A 20,912-nucleotide genomic window follows, 5' to 3' on the forward strand; every position below is an offset into this window, starting at 1 on the left:
AGGCTGCCAATGCCGCTGCCGCTGCACTCGCTGGGAGCAGCTTCTATTCTTACCCGACTGTTACTGCTGCGCTGCGGCTGTCAGAATATTTTTTGACAGTGGGCGCTTTACCCTTTTGCCGCCCATTCAATGGCGCTGAAGGACACGCAATAGCAGCAGCAACGTTGCTGCCAATCTGCAAAGCCGCAGTCGCACAGTAAATTCGATCAGTATCAGAGCATCGCTACTACGATTGCCTGGTTCCCTGTTATTTTCCCTCGCAGAATTTGGAGCCGGGAACAGAATTCAGAACAAAGTTTGTGACATGGTCCCAGTTATCCTCCCACGCAGGAATTGAAATGGGGACGTGATTCATAACAAAATTCCATTCTTTGTAGCTGGTCAGGTTATTTGTGCGATAGAAAAACAGGAGATCATACGATTCGAATTTTGCAGTAGTACTGTATTTGGGCCCAAATTCAAAAGATTGCTCCGAAAATTCAAAAAGGTTGATCCGAAAATGATCTCCGATCAATCCAGCAGCCTCATAGTATGTCAAGCAGAAGAATTTCCAGCATATATATTATCTAGTTCGTCCAGCAGCAGCAAACCTGATACCAAACAAACAAATACAGTACACACAAACAAGCCTCGATCGACTGGATTTCTGAAACAAAACTCTGATCAACCATTACACACATTTACACCGTCTGCAAGCTCCCATCCGTTCCCGCCATTTTTCCCAGCGCGCGCGCGCGCCAAATGAAGCTCGATCGATCGAGAGTTACGCCACCCCATTGGCGCAGCGTGAACGCGAGGCGTCCACCCGACCATACATGCAATGCCCTGACAAGCCATAACTGGCGAGCTAGCCTGCTACGTGCACGTGAGCTGAACTGACACACGCACGCGTGCCACTATCTATCATCAGATCAGGAGGCGGCGGTGCATCTGAGGCGGCGGGACTCGTCGCGGCGGTGGGAGACGAGCTTGGCGGCGTCGCGCCACCACACCACCTCGCGCTCCCGCTCCTGGAGCTTCCGCTGCGCGCCGTCCAGCGCCGCCTCCAGCTGCACGATCCGGTCCTGCTGCCGCCGCTGCAGCAGCTCGTGCAGCCGCCGCTCCAGCGCCCGCGCCGACACGCCGCCGTGCGGGGGGCTGCTGTTGCCGTCCACCACGGCGCCATGCCCCTCGCTGAGGTCGTCGTCATCCTCATCATCGTACTCTTCCTCTTCATCGTCGTCTTCATCCTCCTCCTGCTCGGCATTCTCCTGCACCACGTCACCGTCGTCGACGCAGCTCCTCGACGGGCTGTCTACGGCCACGTGGTTCTTCGTCTTCACATGCAGCGGCGGCAGCTGGCAAAACAGAAGACGCGTACATTCTCAGCAAATGTCCAGTGATGTGCATGCGTATGCATGGATGAGTACGTGCTACTCATCGTGACAGTTAGAAATGCCGTGCGGTACACTCGATCCATTCTACAAGCACGCACGTACGTACCTTGAGCCCTTGCATAGGCGGCGCGATGGCGCGTTTCTCGACGTGCACGGCGCGGTGCTGCATCTGCAGGCGGCCGAGCTCCACCTGGAGCTCCGCCTCCATCTGGCTGTGGTCCAGCACGGCCACGGCGCGGCGATCGGCGGTCCTGGCGCCGGAGCAGTTGTCGGACAGCGCGTCCTCGGCGGCGATGGGATCCTTGATCACTGTGGATTCTTGGGAGGAGGTGGTGGACGACGCGGCAGCTGGACCGGCGGCGCCTTGCTTCTCGTTCCCGGGCGGCGTCATCTGCCTCATCTCCGACGCGAGCGCCTCCATCTGCGCGCGCAGCTCCACCATCCTGTTCAGCTCCACCGCGCTCTTGGACAGGAGCAGCACCAGGCTCGCGCCCAGCCCGAGGTTCATCGACACGAGCTCCTCCTCCGGCTTCTTCCTCCCTGACCCTGTCAAGACTCAAGAATTCCAATCAACATTAATTCCACCAAATTATCTCTTAGATTGCATTGCATCTGCAGTTCTGCATGCGTGCTTACCTAGAGAGCTCCGAGGAGTTTCAAGGGGCAGCTCCGGCACCCGCTCCACGACCTTGACCCTGGCGGCGCCGCCGACATCGTCCGCGGACACCTCTGAGGCCGCGCTGCCGTCGTCCTTCCTCGCGCCGCCACCGTCAGACGAGGCGTTGCTAGTGCTACTGTACCGCCGCGGCAGCCTGACTCGGCACCCGAACGTACCTCCTCCTCCACCGCCGTTCCCGCCGTGATTATGATGATCCCCGCCGCGCAGCAGGATGCGGGACAGCAGCGAGCGCGGCGACTGCTGGCAGTCGGCCGCGCCGCCGCCCGCAGTCCTGGACAGAAGAGCCCGGATGGAGGCAGGCGAGGACGAGGACATGGCCGCCACCAGACGCGGCGGCGGTGGCAGAGGCAGCGGCGCTGTTTCCTCTGCCCCAGCCCCTCCTCCTCGTCCACCACCTCTCACCGAACTCGCCATATCGATCGGCACCTGAATTAACAGCTACGACCAGTTCGATCTTTCACGTATGTGCGCGCAGTGAAGCGGAGGTATAATTCGAATTCTGGGCGATGGATCGGTGCCCCCGGGGACGACGACGACTGCCGGTACTTATAGGAGGCGGCTAGCGGGCTAGGAAGGAGCAGAGCACACGCGGGCACCGGGTGGCTGCGCGGCAAGTTTAAATCCCAGCGCGCATTCAAAAAAATAGTACCGGACGGCCAAAACCAAGGTAATCAATAGGGGTAATCTTTGGAGGCTAGCTCGCGCCATTAATCGTGGGAGTGCGCGCTCGGCCACGAACAGTGCAACGCAAAGGGGGCGCTAATGGCGATGGTCCCGGGTACGAAGGTACCTTAACTGAAAGCCCAGAGCGAATTTAGTGCGGTGGCGGGCAACCCATGTCGTCGCCGGACGCCGCAGTGATGGCGAACCCGGTACAGAGCCGGGGGTACTGACGAGGGGCGACTGTGGCGGGCTTCCATTTTTACCTTTTGTTTGAAATGGAAGCTGTGAATTCCTGCTTCTTACTGACGCGCCGTGCGTGGGTGCAGACGCAGAGCGCAGCGTTGCAGCTGCTGTGCTGCATGGGGAAGGGAATTTTTGGGTCTGAGGCGCACAGAACTGCAAGGCTTCTGCGGGTGGTGGAATAGTAGGAGTACTACGACATGGCAGTGCGTGTGCGCACTGCACTGCTAGCTTCAGCTTTGCAGCTTTGCAGGCTTGCAGGCTTGCAGCTTCTTGGAAAAGGAGGTTGCAGGGCAGGATGCCGGATCAATTTTGGGGCCTGGGACTATGCGTGCAGAGCCGTGGATCCTGGATCGGACGGACCAGATCAGCATGCACAGATGATGAAAGAAAATGCAGGAGTTATAGAGAGGAGATGTTATGGAACAAATTAGGGTTCTAACTCAATAATCCTACACCTACGGGCTAAACCTACGGAATGGTCTTACGGGGAAACGTGTCCGGATGAGGTTGGGTAAGTGCTGGGATGCGGTTAGTTTTCAGCAAATCATGATCCTGCTAACCACGTCAGCCCGTAGGCCTTTTACGTAACTAAATTGCCCATAAGTGTAGCATTGCTCCTGTAACAGTCACTTTCGAAACCAATTGTAAACCGACTTGGGATTTTTTTTCGAAGTAGATTGTCCTACTTGTTTTGGTCTAATATTGTTCACCAAGAGGCATATCACACAAAACAAAACAAAATCCGATGTGACCTAGATTTAGCTAGCAAAATTGCAAAGTTAAACAAAATGACATTTCATGATGTCACATACTCCGCATTGTCATGCATGTTAGACGCAAGGAGGAACATACGCAAAAGAAATTATTCGTCAAAAAGGCATCACAGGCTAAAGACGTTGTCGTCGACGTAGTAAAAGCCCCATTTGACCTAGATTTATCTGGCAAAATCATAAAATGAAACAAAGTGGCGATTTTTCGTGTCATAGAAGTAAATAGTGATACGTGTTATCATCCGTGTAACGTGTTACTTGGATGCCAAGAGGAACAGACGATAATTTACATGCATGGTAAACCATTGCAAGAAGAGGAGATTAATCCTCCGTTGATCATGTGTGCGGTAAGTTGTGCTCAAATCAAGACACAGACTAGACTAGCTAGGAGCGTGTCCTTGGCAATTTCAAAAGGCTATTGCTACTTGTAGCGATCGAGAGTAATAGGACGACTGTACTAATTAACGCCGGGGATTAATCACCATGTGAAAATTTCGAAACCATCAACGGTACGTAGGGGACGGTAGAACGGTAGCTATAACGAAGTGAGGCGGCAGTTGACTGTTCCAGTTCGAATTCCACGAACCAGAAGCTATGCCGTGAAGCCGTATCGATCGTCCATTCGTCTTCCTACATGCCAGCGACACTAGTGTGGACGGCGATAAGTGCTCAACTCCTGTAGTTAAACTACGGCAACACGTACTCCCGCGTACGGGCACATGATCACGTACACTAGGCTAATGAGGTGTTACAACTAGCTCATGAGGTAATATCGGTAGTAGTAGTTTTTTAAAAAAAAAATCGGTAGTAGTGGTAGTTTAATGTTACTACTAGCTCATGAAGAAATATCAGTAGTAGTAGTTTTTTGAAAAAAATCGGTAGCAGTGGTTGTTTAATGGAAAACATGGCGACCAAGACCGGACCCTAGGCGCCACCGTTGGGCTCCCCCCGCCCTCCCCCCCCCCCCCCCCACTTTGGCATCTACGCGATGCAGCCCGATTTGGCGGGATCTCGTGGTGTGCGACGGTTCTCCGTGGCGTGGGGATGTATTTGATCGGCAGCATTGTGGCGTCGGTGACGGTGTGGTGGTGGGCCTCCCTTGCGGTGGCACGTGGTTTGTCCATGGCGGGCGGCTTAAGGGGAATGGTGCGGCGGCGACGCTGCCCATGGCAGCTCGCAGCGACATATGGTGGTATGTCGGTGGTGACGGGGTTAGAACAGCACGGGGCTACAACACAGCAGCGACAACCTTGGCGCAATAGCATGGCGACAAGACTAAACAGGTCTGATATGGGCCTAGCTTGGCCTGATAGGCCCTACTGCTACGTCCGAACGCCGACCATCTTGGGTGGTGGAGGGCGGATCCCCTCACCTTGGCTGGAGCGTTGCTGATGGCTATGGGTTCTAGTGTTATCCTACCTCGTCTAATCCTTTGGGTTTGCGGTGTGTTGTTGGTTGCATGTTGGGATCAGGTTTGTGGACGGCGGCACATGGGCCTCGGAAGGTGGAGTGCTTGGTTGCCTCGTTGGCGGGTGACATGGTGGTGGTGGTGGTGGTGGTAGTGGTGGTGGTCTTGTTCTTTGGTCACTTGGGTGGCGATGAATAGACAGCGGGGGGTCCGTGGTGGTGGCAGCGGTTCGGCAATGACATCTCCCATATCATGTCTTGAAGGCCTGGCTTGGGGACAGATGGCGGTCCGATTGCTGGTGTGCTCGAAGGTTTTTCCGGATGAAAGCTCTGTGTTTTGACGCCAATGGTTGTGATGTATGCGGGTGCCATGATCCTCTTGGGGGGTCGTTGTAGGTATCTTCTCAGGAATAGGGCCCCGGGTGAAAACCCTTGACCGTTGGTCTCATCGACGGCGACGTGGTGCATGTTACCTATCATCGTGGAGCTCTTTTTCTCCCTGTCTCGTTCCGGCACCACCGATGACAAGATTTGGTTTTTCTTATTATTTGTTGTTTATCTTCTGTGTAAGTGTTAAAAATCTTTGAATTGTAATTTCAAAGATCAGTCAATTTTTGTATGGGGAAACCTTAGTGAGACTGTTTGCAAAGGGTAGCACGCGGCCGGGCAGCGACAGTAACACATTACAATTGTGGTATTTTACAGCATTTCGTTGACAAGTCTAGTCGTACTCCTATAGTAGTATCTAGGTATCAAGTAGTACTCCATTAATCAAGACCTAGTGAACAGTACAGTGTACCGATGCAAGCAACGGCTTGATTAATAAATCTGTCGCCACGTAGACGTAGGCTCTCCATCCGTAGCACGCCATGGTTCAAATTTCCAATCCACATGGGTACTCACTACACACTACGCTACGGACTGATTGGTCTCTCCCGAATATCTTGACTGCGAACGTACGCATTGGCAAACACACTTTGAACGATAGTATGAGATTTTTTGAAAAGATCGCGTATTCATCACACCATGAAGGCTTCCAACTTGTTTCAAAAAAAAAAACATGAAGGCTATCGATCTCTTCTCTCGACAATAATAATTCCCTTGGGTCGACGTAGGCACCACACAGAATCCACACACGCACCGATCACGTGCATTGCCGCCTCGAGATTTAATTCCTCACAACTGGATCGAATCGAGATGGTTTGAATCGATCCCCGGCCGGCAGCTAGCTAGGAGAGTTCCATTCAATCTTGCCTCGACCGATCATTGCATCTGCAATCATCCTCGATCACAAATTCAGTGCTACTACCAACCTAGCCCGTCCAACACATACTATCCATACATTAATGTGCCCAGGAACCCGGTTAGATCTTCGGAGATCATGGTGTGTGTAATGTGTATACACCCTCCGTCACATGAAACTTATCAAAGATTTAACTAAATTTGAATGTATCTAAATTCTGAATAATCCAAATTTTGATAAATCTATGATAACTTTCATGAGATGGAGGAAGTACTACTTACTCCGTTTTATAATTATTGTCGCGGTTTTAGTTTAAATTTCAAAGGATGGGAATATGTTGCACTCATGAAAGTATAATTGTGTAAAGCATGTGGGTAGAGGTCCGTGATGACGCTTATCGTTACACCGACTTCACATTGTTGGGGAACCCAAGATAAAGGTATGATGAGCACAGTAGCAAGTTTTCTCTCAGTAAGAAAACCAAGATTTAATCGACCAGTAGGAGAAAGACGTGACTTCTGAAGGTGTTGCTGGCTGACTAGTGGCAGGATGCACTACCGGCGTCAGCAACAATGTGGAACCTGCACACAACACAACCAAAATATTTTGCCCCAACTTGCAGTGAGGTTATCAATCTCACCGGTTTGCCGAACACAAAGGATTAGATGTATCGAATGGAAGGAGATGTTTGCAAAAAGTAAACAGGACAGAATTGCAGTTGAATTTATCAGTAACGGAAATAGGACCGGGGTCCACAGTTCACTAGAGGTGTCTCTCCATAAATAAATAACATGTTGAGTGAACAAATTACAGTTGGGCAATTGATAGAATATCGACCATTGATGGTGCGTGATGCACAAGTCCGTTGGGAACCCCAAGAGGAAGGTGTGATGCGCACAGCAGTAAGTTTTTCCTCAGAAAGAAACCAAGGTTATCGAACCAGTAGGAGATGAAAGCCACGTGAAGGTTATTGGTGGAGGAGTGTAGTTCGGCGCAACACCAGAGATTCCGGCGCCAACGTGGAACCTGCACAACACAATCACAATACTTTGCCCCAACTTAACAGTGAGGTTGTCAATCTCACCGGCTTGCTGTAAACAAAGGATTAAACGTATGGTGTGGAGAATGATGTTTGTTTGCGCAGAACAACAGAGAACAGAGATTGCAGTAGATTGTATTTCAGATGTAAAAGAATGGATCGGGGTCCACAGTTCACTAGTGGTGTCTCTCCAATAAGATAAATAGCATGTTGGGTGAACAAATTACAGTTGGGCAATTGACAAATAGAGAGGGCATAACAATGCACATACATATCATGATGACTACTATGAGATTTACTTAGGGCATTACGACAAAGAACATAGACCGCTATCCAGCATGCATCTATGCCTAAAAAGTCCACCTTCGGGTTAACATCCGCACCCCTTCCAGTATTAAGTTGCAAACAACAGACAATTGCATTAAGTACTGTGCGTAATGTAATCAACACAAATATCCTTAGACAAAGCATCGCTGTTTTATCCCTAGTGGCAACAGCACATCCATAACCTTAGAACTTTCTGTCACTGTCCCAGATTCAATGGAGGCATGAACCCACTATCGAGCATAAATACTCCCTCTTGGAGTTACAAGTATCAACTTGGCCAGAGCCTCTACTAGCAGCGGAGAGCATGCAAGAACATAAACAACACATATATGATAGATCAATTAATCAACTTGACATAGTATTCCATATTCATCGGATCCCAACAAACACAACATGTAGCATTACAAATAGATGATCTTGATCATGATAGGCAGCTCACAAGATCTAAACATGATAGCACAAGAGGAGAAGACAACCATCTAGCTACTGGTATGGACCCATAGTCCAAGGATGAACTACTCACGCATCAATCCGGAGGCGGGCATGGTGATGTAGAGCCCTCCGGTGATGATTCCCCTCTCCGGCAGGGTGCCGGAGGCGATCTCCTGAATCCCCCGAGATGGGATTGGCGGCGGCGTCACAGTAACTTTTCTCGTATCGTGGCTCTAGGTACTAGGGTTTTCGCGACGGAGAGAATATATAGGCGAAGGGGTAGAGTCGGGGGACGTTCGAGGGGCCCACCCCATAGGGCGGCGCGCCCAGGGGTGGGGCCGCGCCCCCCTAGGGTGTGGCCGCCTCGTCACCCCTCTTTGTCTCCTCTTCGGACTTCTGGAAGGCTCCGTGCAAAATAAGACCGTGGGCTTTTGTTTCGTCCAATTCCGAGAATATTTCCTGTGTAGGATTTCTGAAACCAAAAACAGCAGAAAACAGGAACTGGCGCTTCGGCATCTTGTTAATAGGTTAGTGCCGGAAAATGCATAAAAATGATGTAAAGTGTATATAAAACATGTAAGTATTGTCATACGGATGAACGCTGGTGTTCACATGGGTAGGTGAGCACGCGCTTGCTATGCGACACGTGTCTAACACCGTTTATTCTGCCGTTAGCCTGTAAATCTGTGACGAGGTGGGAATGGGAGCGTATGGCCTTAATTAAGCGATTCACTTCTTATCTCCTTTCCTCTTCCACCAGATAAAGCTTGTACTTCTCCGCAGTACTTCTCCTCCACCCGGATCTCGACGACGACCAGCCAGAGATCCCCGCTAGCCTCGCTCTGGTGGTGCTGCTCTTTCCTAGCGCCCCCAGGTCAGTCGTGTTGCAGGCGGGGAGGCGGGACGCGCCATGGGCAGCATTGGAGGACCATGGGAGGCGGGACGAGGAATAGGCAGCATCAGAGGAACCGGGAAGCCGGGTCGCGCCATCGGCAGCAGCATCGGAGGACCCGGGGATGCGGGACACGGCATAGGCAGCATTGTCGGAGCCCCCGGCATGGGCTGCATCGGCCCGAGGTGGAGGCGTCGGAGCTGCCCAGCCAGGGCGATGGCGGGGCCCCGATTGCCGCCGAGCATGACGACGCGGCCAGCGAGGTCGTTGTTGGCGCCACGGAGGCTGGCGTTCTGGAGGCGGAGCGCGTCGGCCTCGCGCGCGGCGTGGGCGAGCTGGGAGACGCAGAGGTGGTAGCGGTTGACCGCGTCCTGGTACTGCAGCGCGAAGCGGGCCATGCGCAGGCGGTGCTCCGTCGCCGCCGCGGCCGCCGCTTCATCGTCGTAGCCGCGGGAGCCGGACGAGGAGGAGGCCGTGGAGCCGGAGCCGGAGGCGGCGGCGCGCGGGGACGACCTGGGGCTCAGGGTGAAGCCGCGCGGGGACGCCATGGGGCTCGGGGTGAAGGGGGTGCAGCCGCGGTAGAAGACGCCATCGCCGCGCGCTGGCGGGGATGCCCTGGGGTTCCGCCGCCGGGAACGCGCCGGGGGAAGCCGCCGCCATCGGTCTGGCGTGAAGGGTGACCACTGCTGGGCACTCATCGAGGGAGCTCCACCCGCTCCCGTCCACTGCGTGGTCGACGGAGCTGCAGCGCCCATGCCGTCTGCCGCGTCTGGGGAGGAAGATGATTTGGGGAATTATTGCTGGCTGGCTTGGACGCCCGGATGCTGGTGCAATTATTGCCGCAATTATGCTAGACGATGGGGACGAGCGGAATAAGAGATGCACGTGGTGGGGCAGCTTTTAGTAGCGTTTTCTCAGAGAGATAGAGGTACTTACGCCGTGCGGTTGCCGTGAGCCAGTAAACGAATCTCAACGTTAATCGAACGGCAGCTAGGGGGTGCGCACGTACCCATCTGAACACCAAATCCACTCTCTATTGTCATATAACAAGCATGGAATATAAGAAATTATAGATACGTTTGAGACGTATCAACCATACATGATAAGATGATTACTGTGAGATTTGATATGGGCATTGCAACATAATACATAGACCGTAATCCAACTGCGTCTATGACTAATAATCCACCTTCAAGTTAGCGTCTGCACCCCTTTCAGTATTAAGTTGCAAGCAACAGACTATCGCATTAAGCAATGTGTGTAAAGTAAACAATAGAATTACCCTCAGATAAAACATTGTTGTTTTCTCCCTAGTAGCAACAGCACATCTACAATCTTAGAAGTTATAAAGTCACTCTTTCAGAAAACTAGAGGCATGAACCTACTATCGAGTATATATACCTCCTCTTGGAGTCACAAGTGTCCACTTGACCAGAGTTTATACTAGGAACGGAGAGCATGCAAGATCACAAATAACATATGACATGAATATATAATCAATCTCAACATAGTATACAATATTCATCGGATCCCAGCAAACCAAACATATAGGATTACATAAAGATGATCTTGATCATGTAGGGCAGCTCACAAAATCGATACATGAAGCACAAAGTGGAGAAGACAACCATCTAGCTACTCCTATGGACCCATAGTCAAGGGATGAACTAGTCACGCATCACTTCGGAGGCGGGCATGGCGATGTAGATGCCTCCGGCGATGATTTTCCCCTCTGGCAGGGTGCCGGGAAGAGCTTCAGACCCCCCCCCCCCCCCCTCCCCCGAGATGGGTTCTGCGATGGCGGCCGCAATGGAACATTTCGTGGATGGAGGCTCGGGTCTCCAGGGTTTTCCCGAGAAGATGTATAAATAGGCGGATGATTTGCATCGGTGGGGTGCCTGGTGGGCCCAGACCTACCCTAGGTGTTGGCCAGGTGCAGGCCGCGCCTAGGGGTGGTCTGGCCACCCTGCTGCGCATCTTCGACCCCCCTCTGGACTTCGTCTTCGTTTCGGTAAAATATTGACTTCGGCTTTTGTTTCGTTCAATTCCGAGAATATTTCCTGTACAACTTTTCTGAAATACAAAAATAGCAGAAAATAGGGAACTGGCACTGTGCATCTTGTTAATAGGTTAGTGTTGGAAATCATGTAAAAGTGCAACGAAGTGTAAGTAAAACATATATAAATTGGTGTAAAACAAGCATGGAGCATCAAAAATTATAGATACATTTGAGACGTATCAATCCGCTCTCCGTCTGTTTAGCCTCATCGTCCCTCGGAGTCCCAAAGTTATGCCGAGGTCTTGTGTCGCTCGTCGTTGCCTGCAATTTCGCGACCAAAGCCCTCTCCAAGGTGTTGCGAGGAGTTCAATGTCAACCCATGTTTTGATCTCACCTTCAATGTCAGTTTGCCTTGTTGCGCATGGAGATAGCTCAATTGGTTGCTAACCGTGTCGAGGAGGTGTCGCGCCCCATTCATGAAGATGTTGTTGGCACGCGTTGGTGATTCTTTGCAGCCGACAAAGGTATGTTCTTCTAGGCAGGAGCTCGCCTCCGTGCAGGCTTCTTTTTCGATTGGCTCTGTTAAGCAGAAGTCATCTAGTTGAGAAAGAACATCTCTATATTTGTTTCTCTGCAAGTGGTAGTCCCTGCTAGTCGTCGCAGCCTTTTGGGTCGGTTGTCTCTGAGAGTGAGCGTATGGAATAGATCTTGGCTCGGTATTTCAGGTCACGCCAGAGCTACATGAGTTGTGTGGGGAAGTAAGGTCCAACTCGCATGAGTTCTCGGTTGTGGCTTCTCCACCGATCAGTCTCTTAGCTTTGAGAAGAGTGGTGATGTTGATGGTGCAGTCTCTCTCGCTAAAGTCTGGCAAGTATGTGGATCCTATTGGTGATGAGTTGCTAAATTAAGGTTGTTGGCAACGGTGCCTAAAGCTGTCGTGGTTAAAGATGTTTGAGATTTCTTCGCCGCGTACTCAGGATCTGCAGTTGATTGATGGGTGTCTCCATTGTCATGGCATGTCTTTGTATGTGCGGTGTTAAGTGTCGTGTTTGGAATGTTCGTTCATGTCGACATGTGGTCCCTACAGTGGATGCGGCCCTATTGTTCGGGTCTATATCAGGCTAGGTCGTGGATGTGTTTGGGTGTGTTGTTTGTGTGAGTTTGGACCCGTTGTTGTAGGCTTTTGCCCAACTTTCTCCAAAAAATTGAGTCTTTTTTTCTTTTCTTAATTAATAGATGAAGCAAAGTTTTTGCCTTCTTTTCATAAAAAAGAAAAAAGCTCGTGGTAGCGGCAGTTCTCAAGTTTTGTAAAATTTGCGCAATTTTGATGAAATTTGGTAGCCGTCTCGGACGGCTCGACGCTGGCTGAGATCGACAGCCATAGCAAGCGCGCGTGCGGGGCTGGAACCGTTGCTCACAGGAGGCGCGTGACCGCGGGAGCGAGCCAGAATTTACTCGCCCACGAGGCGCACATTTGAAAATACAGGAATACGTACGGCCTACTACTACGCTCGTCAGGCATGTACGCGTATCTATCTGGACCTCACGTTGTCCCGGCCAATAAATCAGCTGGCTGGCTAGAGATCGATGATGATGATGGATTGATGGTGATCCTCCGAAGGGAAGGATTCATCACACTCCTTGCAGTTATTGTACTGTGTGGAATCTTTCAGCTCAGGATGAAATGTGTAAATTGGTTGTAAATTCTCTCTAGAAAAAAACATTGGTTGCAAATTCAAGTTTTCTTTCAGTTATGGAGTTGAATTCAGCATATATGTGTAGCGACGTTCGACGAGTTATCTCTTGTATTGATCGAGCTTCCCCATTTGGAGCACGGCGATTTCCATCGAATTCGGGTGAAATTCCACTGTAATTCACACGAACTAGCATGTAAGTTTCAGCTTCAACCCAGCACAGGCAGGCTCTGTTTGAACTTTTCTCCGGGAGCTCCCTCTACTTCTCCACTTTGGGGGTCGACATCACCCATGAAGGCTCCAGATTGAGATCACGCATTCATGAGACGCTCCAACTCAGCAGTGTAGGATCATACTACCACTATCCGTTATAGTAGCAGTTACTGCTTGGTCCGACCCGTCACTTCTCCACCAGGTTGTGTGATCTGGCCCTGTACCATCGTACCACTCAATATAGCCATTAAACAGCAGACAGCATGCATCTTGGCCAAGCTAAACCAAACCAAACCAACGCAACAGAGGAGAATGTTACAAGAAATTTGCAGCAACTGCAATTATTGATGAAAGAATTTACTTGAGCGATTCTGCGTGTCTACCACAGCAATTCACAACTGTATATTTTGATGAAACAAGAATCTTATATATATATTTATTCGTAACTGTATTTGATGGAGATACAAGACCAAAAATGCTGCAAAAAATGGCAACAACTCCATTTGCCCTACGGAATCTCTCACAATTAAATACAGGTCCTGATGATAAGTTGGTCTTTGAGCTGCCCAACAACAAGGTGAAGAAAACAAACAACAAACAACAGATCATACTATGAAAAATGGGTGCTACAACAACATTTTCTCTAAGAAGTCTTGGGGGCGTCATCTCTCCAACTCCATCTAGCGGTGCTGTCTGGAAGGCTTCTTCCCAGGTCTGGGTTGGTAGGACTTTTGTCTCGTCTTCTGGGCTGATAAGGCATTGGCCTCCTCCTGGAAGGGGTTCATCCCATCATCGTCGTCTTCCTTCGCTTTTCTGACCTTCTTTGTCTTTCCACGGTCATACTCCTCATCCCTGGAAACAGACACGGAATGCATAGTAAGTTACAGGTTTCCTATATCAGTTACAGCTCGGCCAGAAAAGGTCAAGAACAAAGCGGAAGTCCATTTTGGGGAACAATGCATCTTATGGAGAATCGCAAAATAACTCACCATTCATCCAAGACATATCCAATGCTGTTCCTCCCTGAATTTTTGTACTCCCTAGCCTCCGTGTTTGGCAGGCCACCATCATCCCACCGTGAAACTGGAGAGGAACATGTTCCAGATTTAAAACTAGAAGCAAAGCAGAGTATTAAAAGAACATGAGTAATTGGCCATCTGCAAAGAAAATTGCTAACCAGTTACTTCCGCCATCAAGTCCTTTGTGAGAATACCGACATGTTGGGAGATGGCTCCCTTCTTTGCATCTATGTTGTTTCTTGGATGTGCTTGATTCGCAGAAGAGCTCAAATCCAACTTTGGGAGCTCAGCACTAGCAAAAGTTGCACTCTTTCTATTTCTGATGTCTATGTTATGATCATCATCGCTAGCACAACTGGTTCCAACAAACTGCTGCGTGTCTTTCAATTCTTGGGTATCATTTTCAGAACTTACACTAGCATTGGAGTGTTTCCGCTTACGAGATGTACATTCTGCAGGTTTAGGCGGCATAGTTGTTGTAGATGATGTTGATGCCTGATGATCATCAGTCTTGTCACCAGAACAAAGAACACTTGCTATGTCTTTACAAACTACAGGTTTTCTTTTGGTTCTCTTGTGCTTCGTTTTCTTTTGTAGCTTTAGTGAACCTAGTAATAATTGTCTTGGCCCAAGCCGCAAGTTCACTACTGGATATCTCACAAGTTTCTTTCTTTTAGTTGTTATACTGTTACATGAATCAGCTGCAACCACCTTCATGGAAACTCCCGAGGATATCTGTTTTACAACATCAACTTGTTCAATTACTGGTACTACGAAGTTATCCTTCTGCATAAATGCATGTGTAAAACATATTACAAATATTGACTTATATTAAGCAAAAAGATGAAAGCTTAGGGTTTAATTTATGTGCTGGAGCAGTATGATTGCAATTCTACAGATCTTATCTGGGGTAATAAGTAATGACAACACTTCTCCTAGGGAGCGAAAAAGGTGGCCATAGGTCAGTAACATACCTTGCTCATAGGGAGTTCCTTCACTGTACTGTCATCTTGCTTCAGAGATTCTGTCAAATCCTTCACTTCCTTCACAGAAACTGGACCTCTGCTGCTAGTGCCAGAGATGACACCATTCGAAACAATAGCATCCTACCATGTTGCATAAGAAAACGTCAGTAATGACATGCTGGAAATGGAGAAAAACTAGTATTGACCATTGCAAGGATACCTTGGAACTTGGCTTGGGACATGCTTCAGAGTAAGAAGTTTGTTTGTCAGTCTCAGACAGTCCAGCTGAACTGCTGACCATAGATGAGGCAACAGAAGTACTGTTTCCCAGCTTGGGAAATGCACCACCAGCCATTGTTTGATTGCTGCTCGCGGTGATAAGAGATGCAGGTTGACCTGATAAAGACGCCTCTTTATGACTAACTGAGGCAACTTGCTTTGATTTAGTTGATAAGATTGCACAATCATTTCCAGGTACAAGAGCATTCTGTGTGGTAGACAGGACACTTCTTTGTGGGGCAGCAGCAGTTTCAGTTTTGCCATCATTCCTTGAACAATGACCTACTGAAGTGATACTACTCACGCCAGAATGACCAGTGCTTGTACCCTGTGATTTCTTATCTGCACAAGGAGATGGCATGCCACTCGATTTTGCTTCCATTACACCACTTTGGGTCACACCATTAAGAAAAGAGATCTTCCCAGGGATCATTTTGTTTGCAGGGACATTAGGAGTGCTACTGTCTTTCCGTACCAACGCATTACCGACTCTGTCACGTACATAAAATAACATATAGGCTTTCTGTTTCAGTACGTCTGCCTCGCGAACTTGGCGAACCTGAAGTTGATGGCCTTAGGAATCAGTATGTCAAAAATAAAAGGGCTACTGGAATAGCAAAGGGCACGCAGACTGGATATCATCAAGCAATATTGCTCAGGCTTTGATTTTGTCTCCTTCCCAACAATGAACAGAACCAAATCCATACTTCTGATATATATAAAATCTAACTAGCGGACTCTTCCCAAACAAAGTGAGTCTAACATACAGTAGTAACTTCTCAAATATATTCAGCATATACTAATACAGGGAATACATCACAAACTAGAACAAGCAACAACGAGTGCCTTTCAATTAACATGTGAGGTTGACAGACTGTGAATACTGCACCTGATTATTGAACTAAGGATTACATAGCATTATGACAATACAACTTCTGTGTGTACAGTCTATGTGTGATACAATGCAAATTACTGAAGATATAGAGATTGCATTGGTAGAAAAAATATTCAAAAAGTTGGAGCACCAATACTTTAATATGAAGACTTTACTGGAAGGGAAAACAATTGTTTCAGTAGTACGCCCTCCATCCCATAATATAAGATGTTATTATAATCTGCTAACACATATATTGGTTAGCATAACATCTTATATTATTGAACAGAGGGAGTAATTCATTAATGGTACATGAGACAGCATGGTAAGTGTAGCACTATGAAATATTAAAATGCAAGTTAAATAGTAGAATTTCAATCATAAACCAGACCTGATTATCATCAAGATTGTGCCACATCCCACTGGAAGTCCGAACATAGCAATAGTAATGACCAGATTGAGTGCTCCAACCAGCATGAACCAAAACACCGTAAAGGCTGTATTTGTAATCTGCGCCCTGCACATGACCATAGCAAATGAAAATGCAGAAGATAAATTAATTAGAGGGAAATCAAGGTAAAGCTCAAACGTTTAAACCTAATTACTCACTTTAGAATCACTAACAAATGGTTCCAAGTCTAGAACAGGTTGAAAATCCACTTTTTTGTCAATCTTTTCACGCGGGTTGAAAGGGCTAAAGCGCTTCAGATGAACTGTCAAAACATTTGGGGCCCTATCAATTGTAAACCTTTTCTTTGCTACAACTTTCTGCCTGCAGCGCTCGCACTGATACTGCTTTTTACCCCCATCGAGTAGTTCATCTTCGGTAAAATTTGCAAGTGCTCTCACCAAAGTTGTAGCCTTGCCAATATCAAGACTAAGATCCAAGAAAGGATCAAATTTGTTGGAACAATGCAAGCACCTAGTGCATTTCACCTGGAACATAGATATGCAGCAAAGCAGTGATGACAATAGAAATGGGTTTTCCTAAGGAAATGCTAGTCCAAATGTATGAATGCACATGAGGTACCTGACTTCTTAGGCGGCCACCAAATATTTTGTGAACTAAGCTCTTCTCATAGGCACTTGCAGACTCGCTCGGTACTCCAGAAGGTAAGCAGCATTTATGCATGGATTCAAGCAAGTTAACCATCAACTCATGTGCATCTTCCTGCCTGGAATTGCGGAAACTACGAGAAATGCCTATTTGCGGTCAAAGATTCACATTTGTTGCTGTGCAATTTTTGTAAGTTAAAACTAAAAGAGGTAATTGACTAAGCTAGAGCGGCTGGAAGGATACAGCGCAAGTTCTTGACAATTTGTGATGGTGTCACAATTTTTCCAGTTGATTGTAGAGCAGTCTTAACATGGTTCTGAAGAGCACATAGTGCACAGAATCCAGCAGTACGGCCTTAAAATGGTAGAAAAAAAGGAATTAGCAACAGCTGTGAGACAAATGCCTTACAGGGCAAAAAAAACTGAAATACACAGACGCTATATGCGTAATTAACATGATGGAGCATACAAAGTCACTGTTAGCTAGAATACAAACATAGAAAATACAATTGCCTAGTTGTAGGGGTTTAGGGTTGCTTCATAGATCAGCAAGTGTTGCACTGCTATCCATAGTGTTAATATATTAAAAATAAGATAGTGATAGATCACGGTGATATGTAAATGTGGCTTTTTACTCACAGGTGTTGATAAGAGAGCGAAATTAAACGAGAGAAATGTCATAAAATACATACGCCTGCCCTATCTTTTCAATCAAGACCACACCCGTAGGCTTTACATTTCCAAATAGACAGGGTATGGTACTACTCATCATGCATGTTCACATGCCCAACCTCAAAAGAAAGCATGGCACTTGATAAAGTACTAAGTTACATACAGAGAATAGGTCAAAATTTTAACATATAAGGCAGGAAGCCAAGAATAATTTTGAATCAGAGTTATTTGACACAGTGATAAGATTCTAACTGGCTTAATACCTGTTCCATTAGGTGTTACTCAACTGACTGGTAAGGATAATCATCCATATACATCAGCCAACAGTTCTCATGCACATAATTCTCTGACAAAGTAGAATAACAAACTTTTACACGACTTTTCCAGTGGATGATATCGGTTGACAGATCAAAACTTGGAGATGGGACTGCACATATTGCTTGATCCATGCTTGATTCAAGCTGTGTGGAGGAATGGTGAAACTTCGCCAATGGTGTGGAAAGAATAGGCTTGAACGTTGAGGATGCAAGTGTTGTCTTTGGTAGTGATACTGCTATTAAAATAATAGTGGCATGGATATCGGTAATAGCCTATAGCCTCTTTGCCAAGGATTAGACTAACTTAGAATACGTGATACTCCAATAGGCAGATCAATTTACTGCTAGCTTGGGAATCCACAAGTCTGGTGCAATATCATCAATTCATTTGTGCGGGACACTAAGCAGATGGACACTTGCGAGTTCTGAGACAGCACTTACATGAAGACTTGTGCCTTCCACTGCGCAAATACGCTGCGAACGGCTCCGTGTAAGTCAAGCACTGCAGAACTGAGTTGAGGTAGCAAGTGTTCCCAAGATTTTGCAGACCAGCACCCTGCAATGCAGTCCAATTTCAGAGCTCGAACAGACATACACAAGCTGAACACAACATCATCAACCACCATGCTAGGACCTCAAGAAATGGCCGTTCCGTGAAGCAAATTATGTACTGTACTAGATATTTAAGTGACTACTAGGAGCCCAGAATCGTAGCTGGGCGAGCCACGAACCCGAATTGAAAACTTTGGTGCCTGCCCGGACACCCAAAATCACAGCTTTAAGAGCACAAACCCCCCAAAACAGAGTTGCAACTATCTGTACTCACAATTCTCCCGAGGTAGATCCTGGCGACAGTGAGCTCCGGATCCAGCACAGCAGACTCCGCCTTCTCCGGCATCCTCGCCTCCCCCTCACTCCTGGCCGCTCCCGCGGCCGCCGCTGCCGCCGCAGCGCCACCGGCGGCGTCCGGGTTCAGGGTTTCCATCCGGAACCCGCCGCCCCCGACGGCCAAGGCCGCGTGCGGCCTCCTGGCGAGGTGGAATTCTATCCTCCTGTGCAGCACCCCCTCCGGCACCGGCACCGGCGCCGCGGCCGCCGCCGTGGACACCTCCGCCATACTTACTAGGGTTTCGACGTCGCGCCGGAGCTGGAGCCGAGCAGCGCGCTGGGATCTTGGGGCGAGGGATCGATGCTCCGGTGATTTTGCGGGGATTTTTTCGGATTAAACTCCGCGGATTCGATCGATAGGGTAGTGGGAATTGGTGTGGCGCTCTGTTTTTTTTCTTCTTTTTTTCTTGTCCAGCCGCCGTTCTTGCCGCGGGGACGGAAGAGGAGGAGGGAGGATGGTGTGAGGCAGAGCTATAAACCCTATACCCCTAGAGAATGGACGGCTGAGATTGGAGAAAGGGGAGACGCCGGGTGATCCAGGACGTTGGATCGTGGTGCACGTGCTTTTTTGGCTAGTGGGCCCAAAGAAGAACAGTGATGAGTATGGTAGCACGGTAGTAGGAAACTAAAGCTCGGTGTGAAAGGAGAAGATCACTTATGCTACTACTTCCGTTTCCTTCGATGTCGTGCCAACTTCTTTCATCCATAGAGATGTACTAACTGTAGCTCTTTTCCGCGCCTCCATCTCGTAGCCACTCGAGCTCCCGCGTGGGTGTGTCACTTGGTGGCTTAAGTGGCCATGCGTGTAGTCGCCGAATAGCAAACCTCTTAAGTATTCACGTTGTGCTACCTAGAAGCCAATTTATTTTATTTGCCTTCGTTTTGCAACTTTCCCATTTGAGTACATTGCTTCTTATCCTAGTTTTGTCAATTCCTCAATTAGCATATAATAATGCCAAAATTGTTCGAATCAGTGCGATGTAAAAAAGACTATTTTGTTGTTCGTTGCGAACCGCTCATCAAGTCGTCAACAACTCAACACCGACACAAAATTTTAGTTCTAATGGCTCTCCAAATTGGAAGAAAACAATGCGACATGAAGCTCTCTTCCATGGCTCTCGGATCCACTCTCGTTTGTGGCTCTCCCAAAGGAGTTGCACCTTGGGCCTCCAGCCATGAAGCGAGCTGTGATCTAGCTCCGTGCTTGGAACAACGATTTTTGAACTGAAGATGCAACTCGAGTAAGCTAGATGAGTCTTCGGGATAAAGTGGATATTTTCCCATAATTTGAAAAACACCAGGGTGCGATCTTAAAATATACCAGGTGGATGAAGGATTCTCAGGTGTGTTCAATCATGTCCCTTGGCCTAGTTGGGAAGACCCAGATTCACATGGAAACGGGTAGCATATAAGTGAAATGCAGCACTAGATATCTTCTCGGTGAGAAAGAACCATGTAGAGAAATGTTGGCTACCGTTTAAGAAAAACATGCTACATCTTGTTTTTGCAAATAAGAGTTAGCCCAACCCGAACCTTCCGTCTTGGACGGTGGATGTTAGTATATTTTGGGATTTCTCGATGTTGCAAAGGGTGTTTTCACATGCTACATGCGTCTATGGCATTTGCTTCATACTCATAAGCATTTTGTTGAAGTGATTTATGGGTGTATGATTTCAAATAGATTTTTTATGATTGTTCTGAAAGTTTTGTTGTGATGTTCCTTGCATTGGGGCAATGTTCCATGAGTTGGGTATGTTGCAAATAATGACATAATTTTCCAATGTTCTATTGCAGACATTGGGAGTTGAAACGTTGCAACATTTCCTCACAACTTTTAAAACACACGGGAAAATGTTGCAAGCATG

At 48.1% G+C, this 20,912-nt stretch overlaps 2 protein-coding genes across 3 annotated transcripts; both read right to left on the reverse strand.

The window, feature by feature from the left end:
- Positions 1–534: 534 nt before the first annotated feature.
- On the reverse strand, positions 535–2,553 carry LOC127319110 (uncharacterized). The gene is made up of 3 exons (XM_051349317.2): positions 2,013–2,553; positions 1,483–1,922; positions 535–1,337 (listed from the first exon to the last, which is right to left on the reverse strand). The coding sequence occupies exons 1-3, from the start codon at positions 2,467–2,469 to the stop codon at positions 912–914; spliced, it is 1,323 nt and encodes a 440-aa protein (XP_051205277.1). The 5' UTR covers positions 2,470–2,553; the 3' UTR covers positions 535–911.
- A 10,829-nt stretch (positions 2,554–13,382) lies between these two features.
- On the reverse strand, positions 13,383–19,500 carry LOC127319117 (uncharacterized). Of its 2 annotated transcripts, none has more exons than XM_051349327.2 (11): positions 18,986–19,500; positions 18,601–18,715; positions 17,415–17,525; positions 17,145–17,317; positions 16,724–17,050; positions 16,506–16,631; positions 15,182–15,799; positions 14,971–15,102; positions 14,155–14,731; positions 13,967–14,060; positions 13,383–13,829 (listed from the first exon to the last, which is right to left on the reverse strand). In XM_051349327.2, exons 1-11 carry the CDS (start codon positions 19,274–19,276, stop codon positions 13,658–13,660), a joined length of 2,736 nt encoding a protein of 911 aa, XP_051205287.1. In that variant the 5' UTR covers positions 19,277–19,500; the 3' UTR covers positions 13,383–13,657. The 2 variants fall into 2 exon arrangements, with proteins under 2 accessions (XP_051205287.1, XP_051205286.1); XM_051349326.2 differs by having other exon boundaries at positions 14,155–14,782.
- Positions 19,501–20,912: the final 1,412 nt, after the last annotated feature.

The sequence above is a fragment of the Lolium perenne genome, chromosome 7 (assembly GCF_019359855.2).
Source record: "Lolium perenne isolate Kyuss_39 chromosome 7, Kyuss_2.0, whole genome shotgun sequence".
NCBI lineage: Eukaryota > Viridiplantae > Streptophyta > Magnoliopsida > Poales > Poaceae > Lolium > Lolium perenne.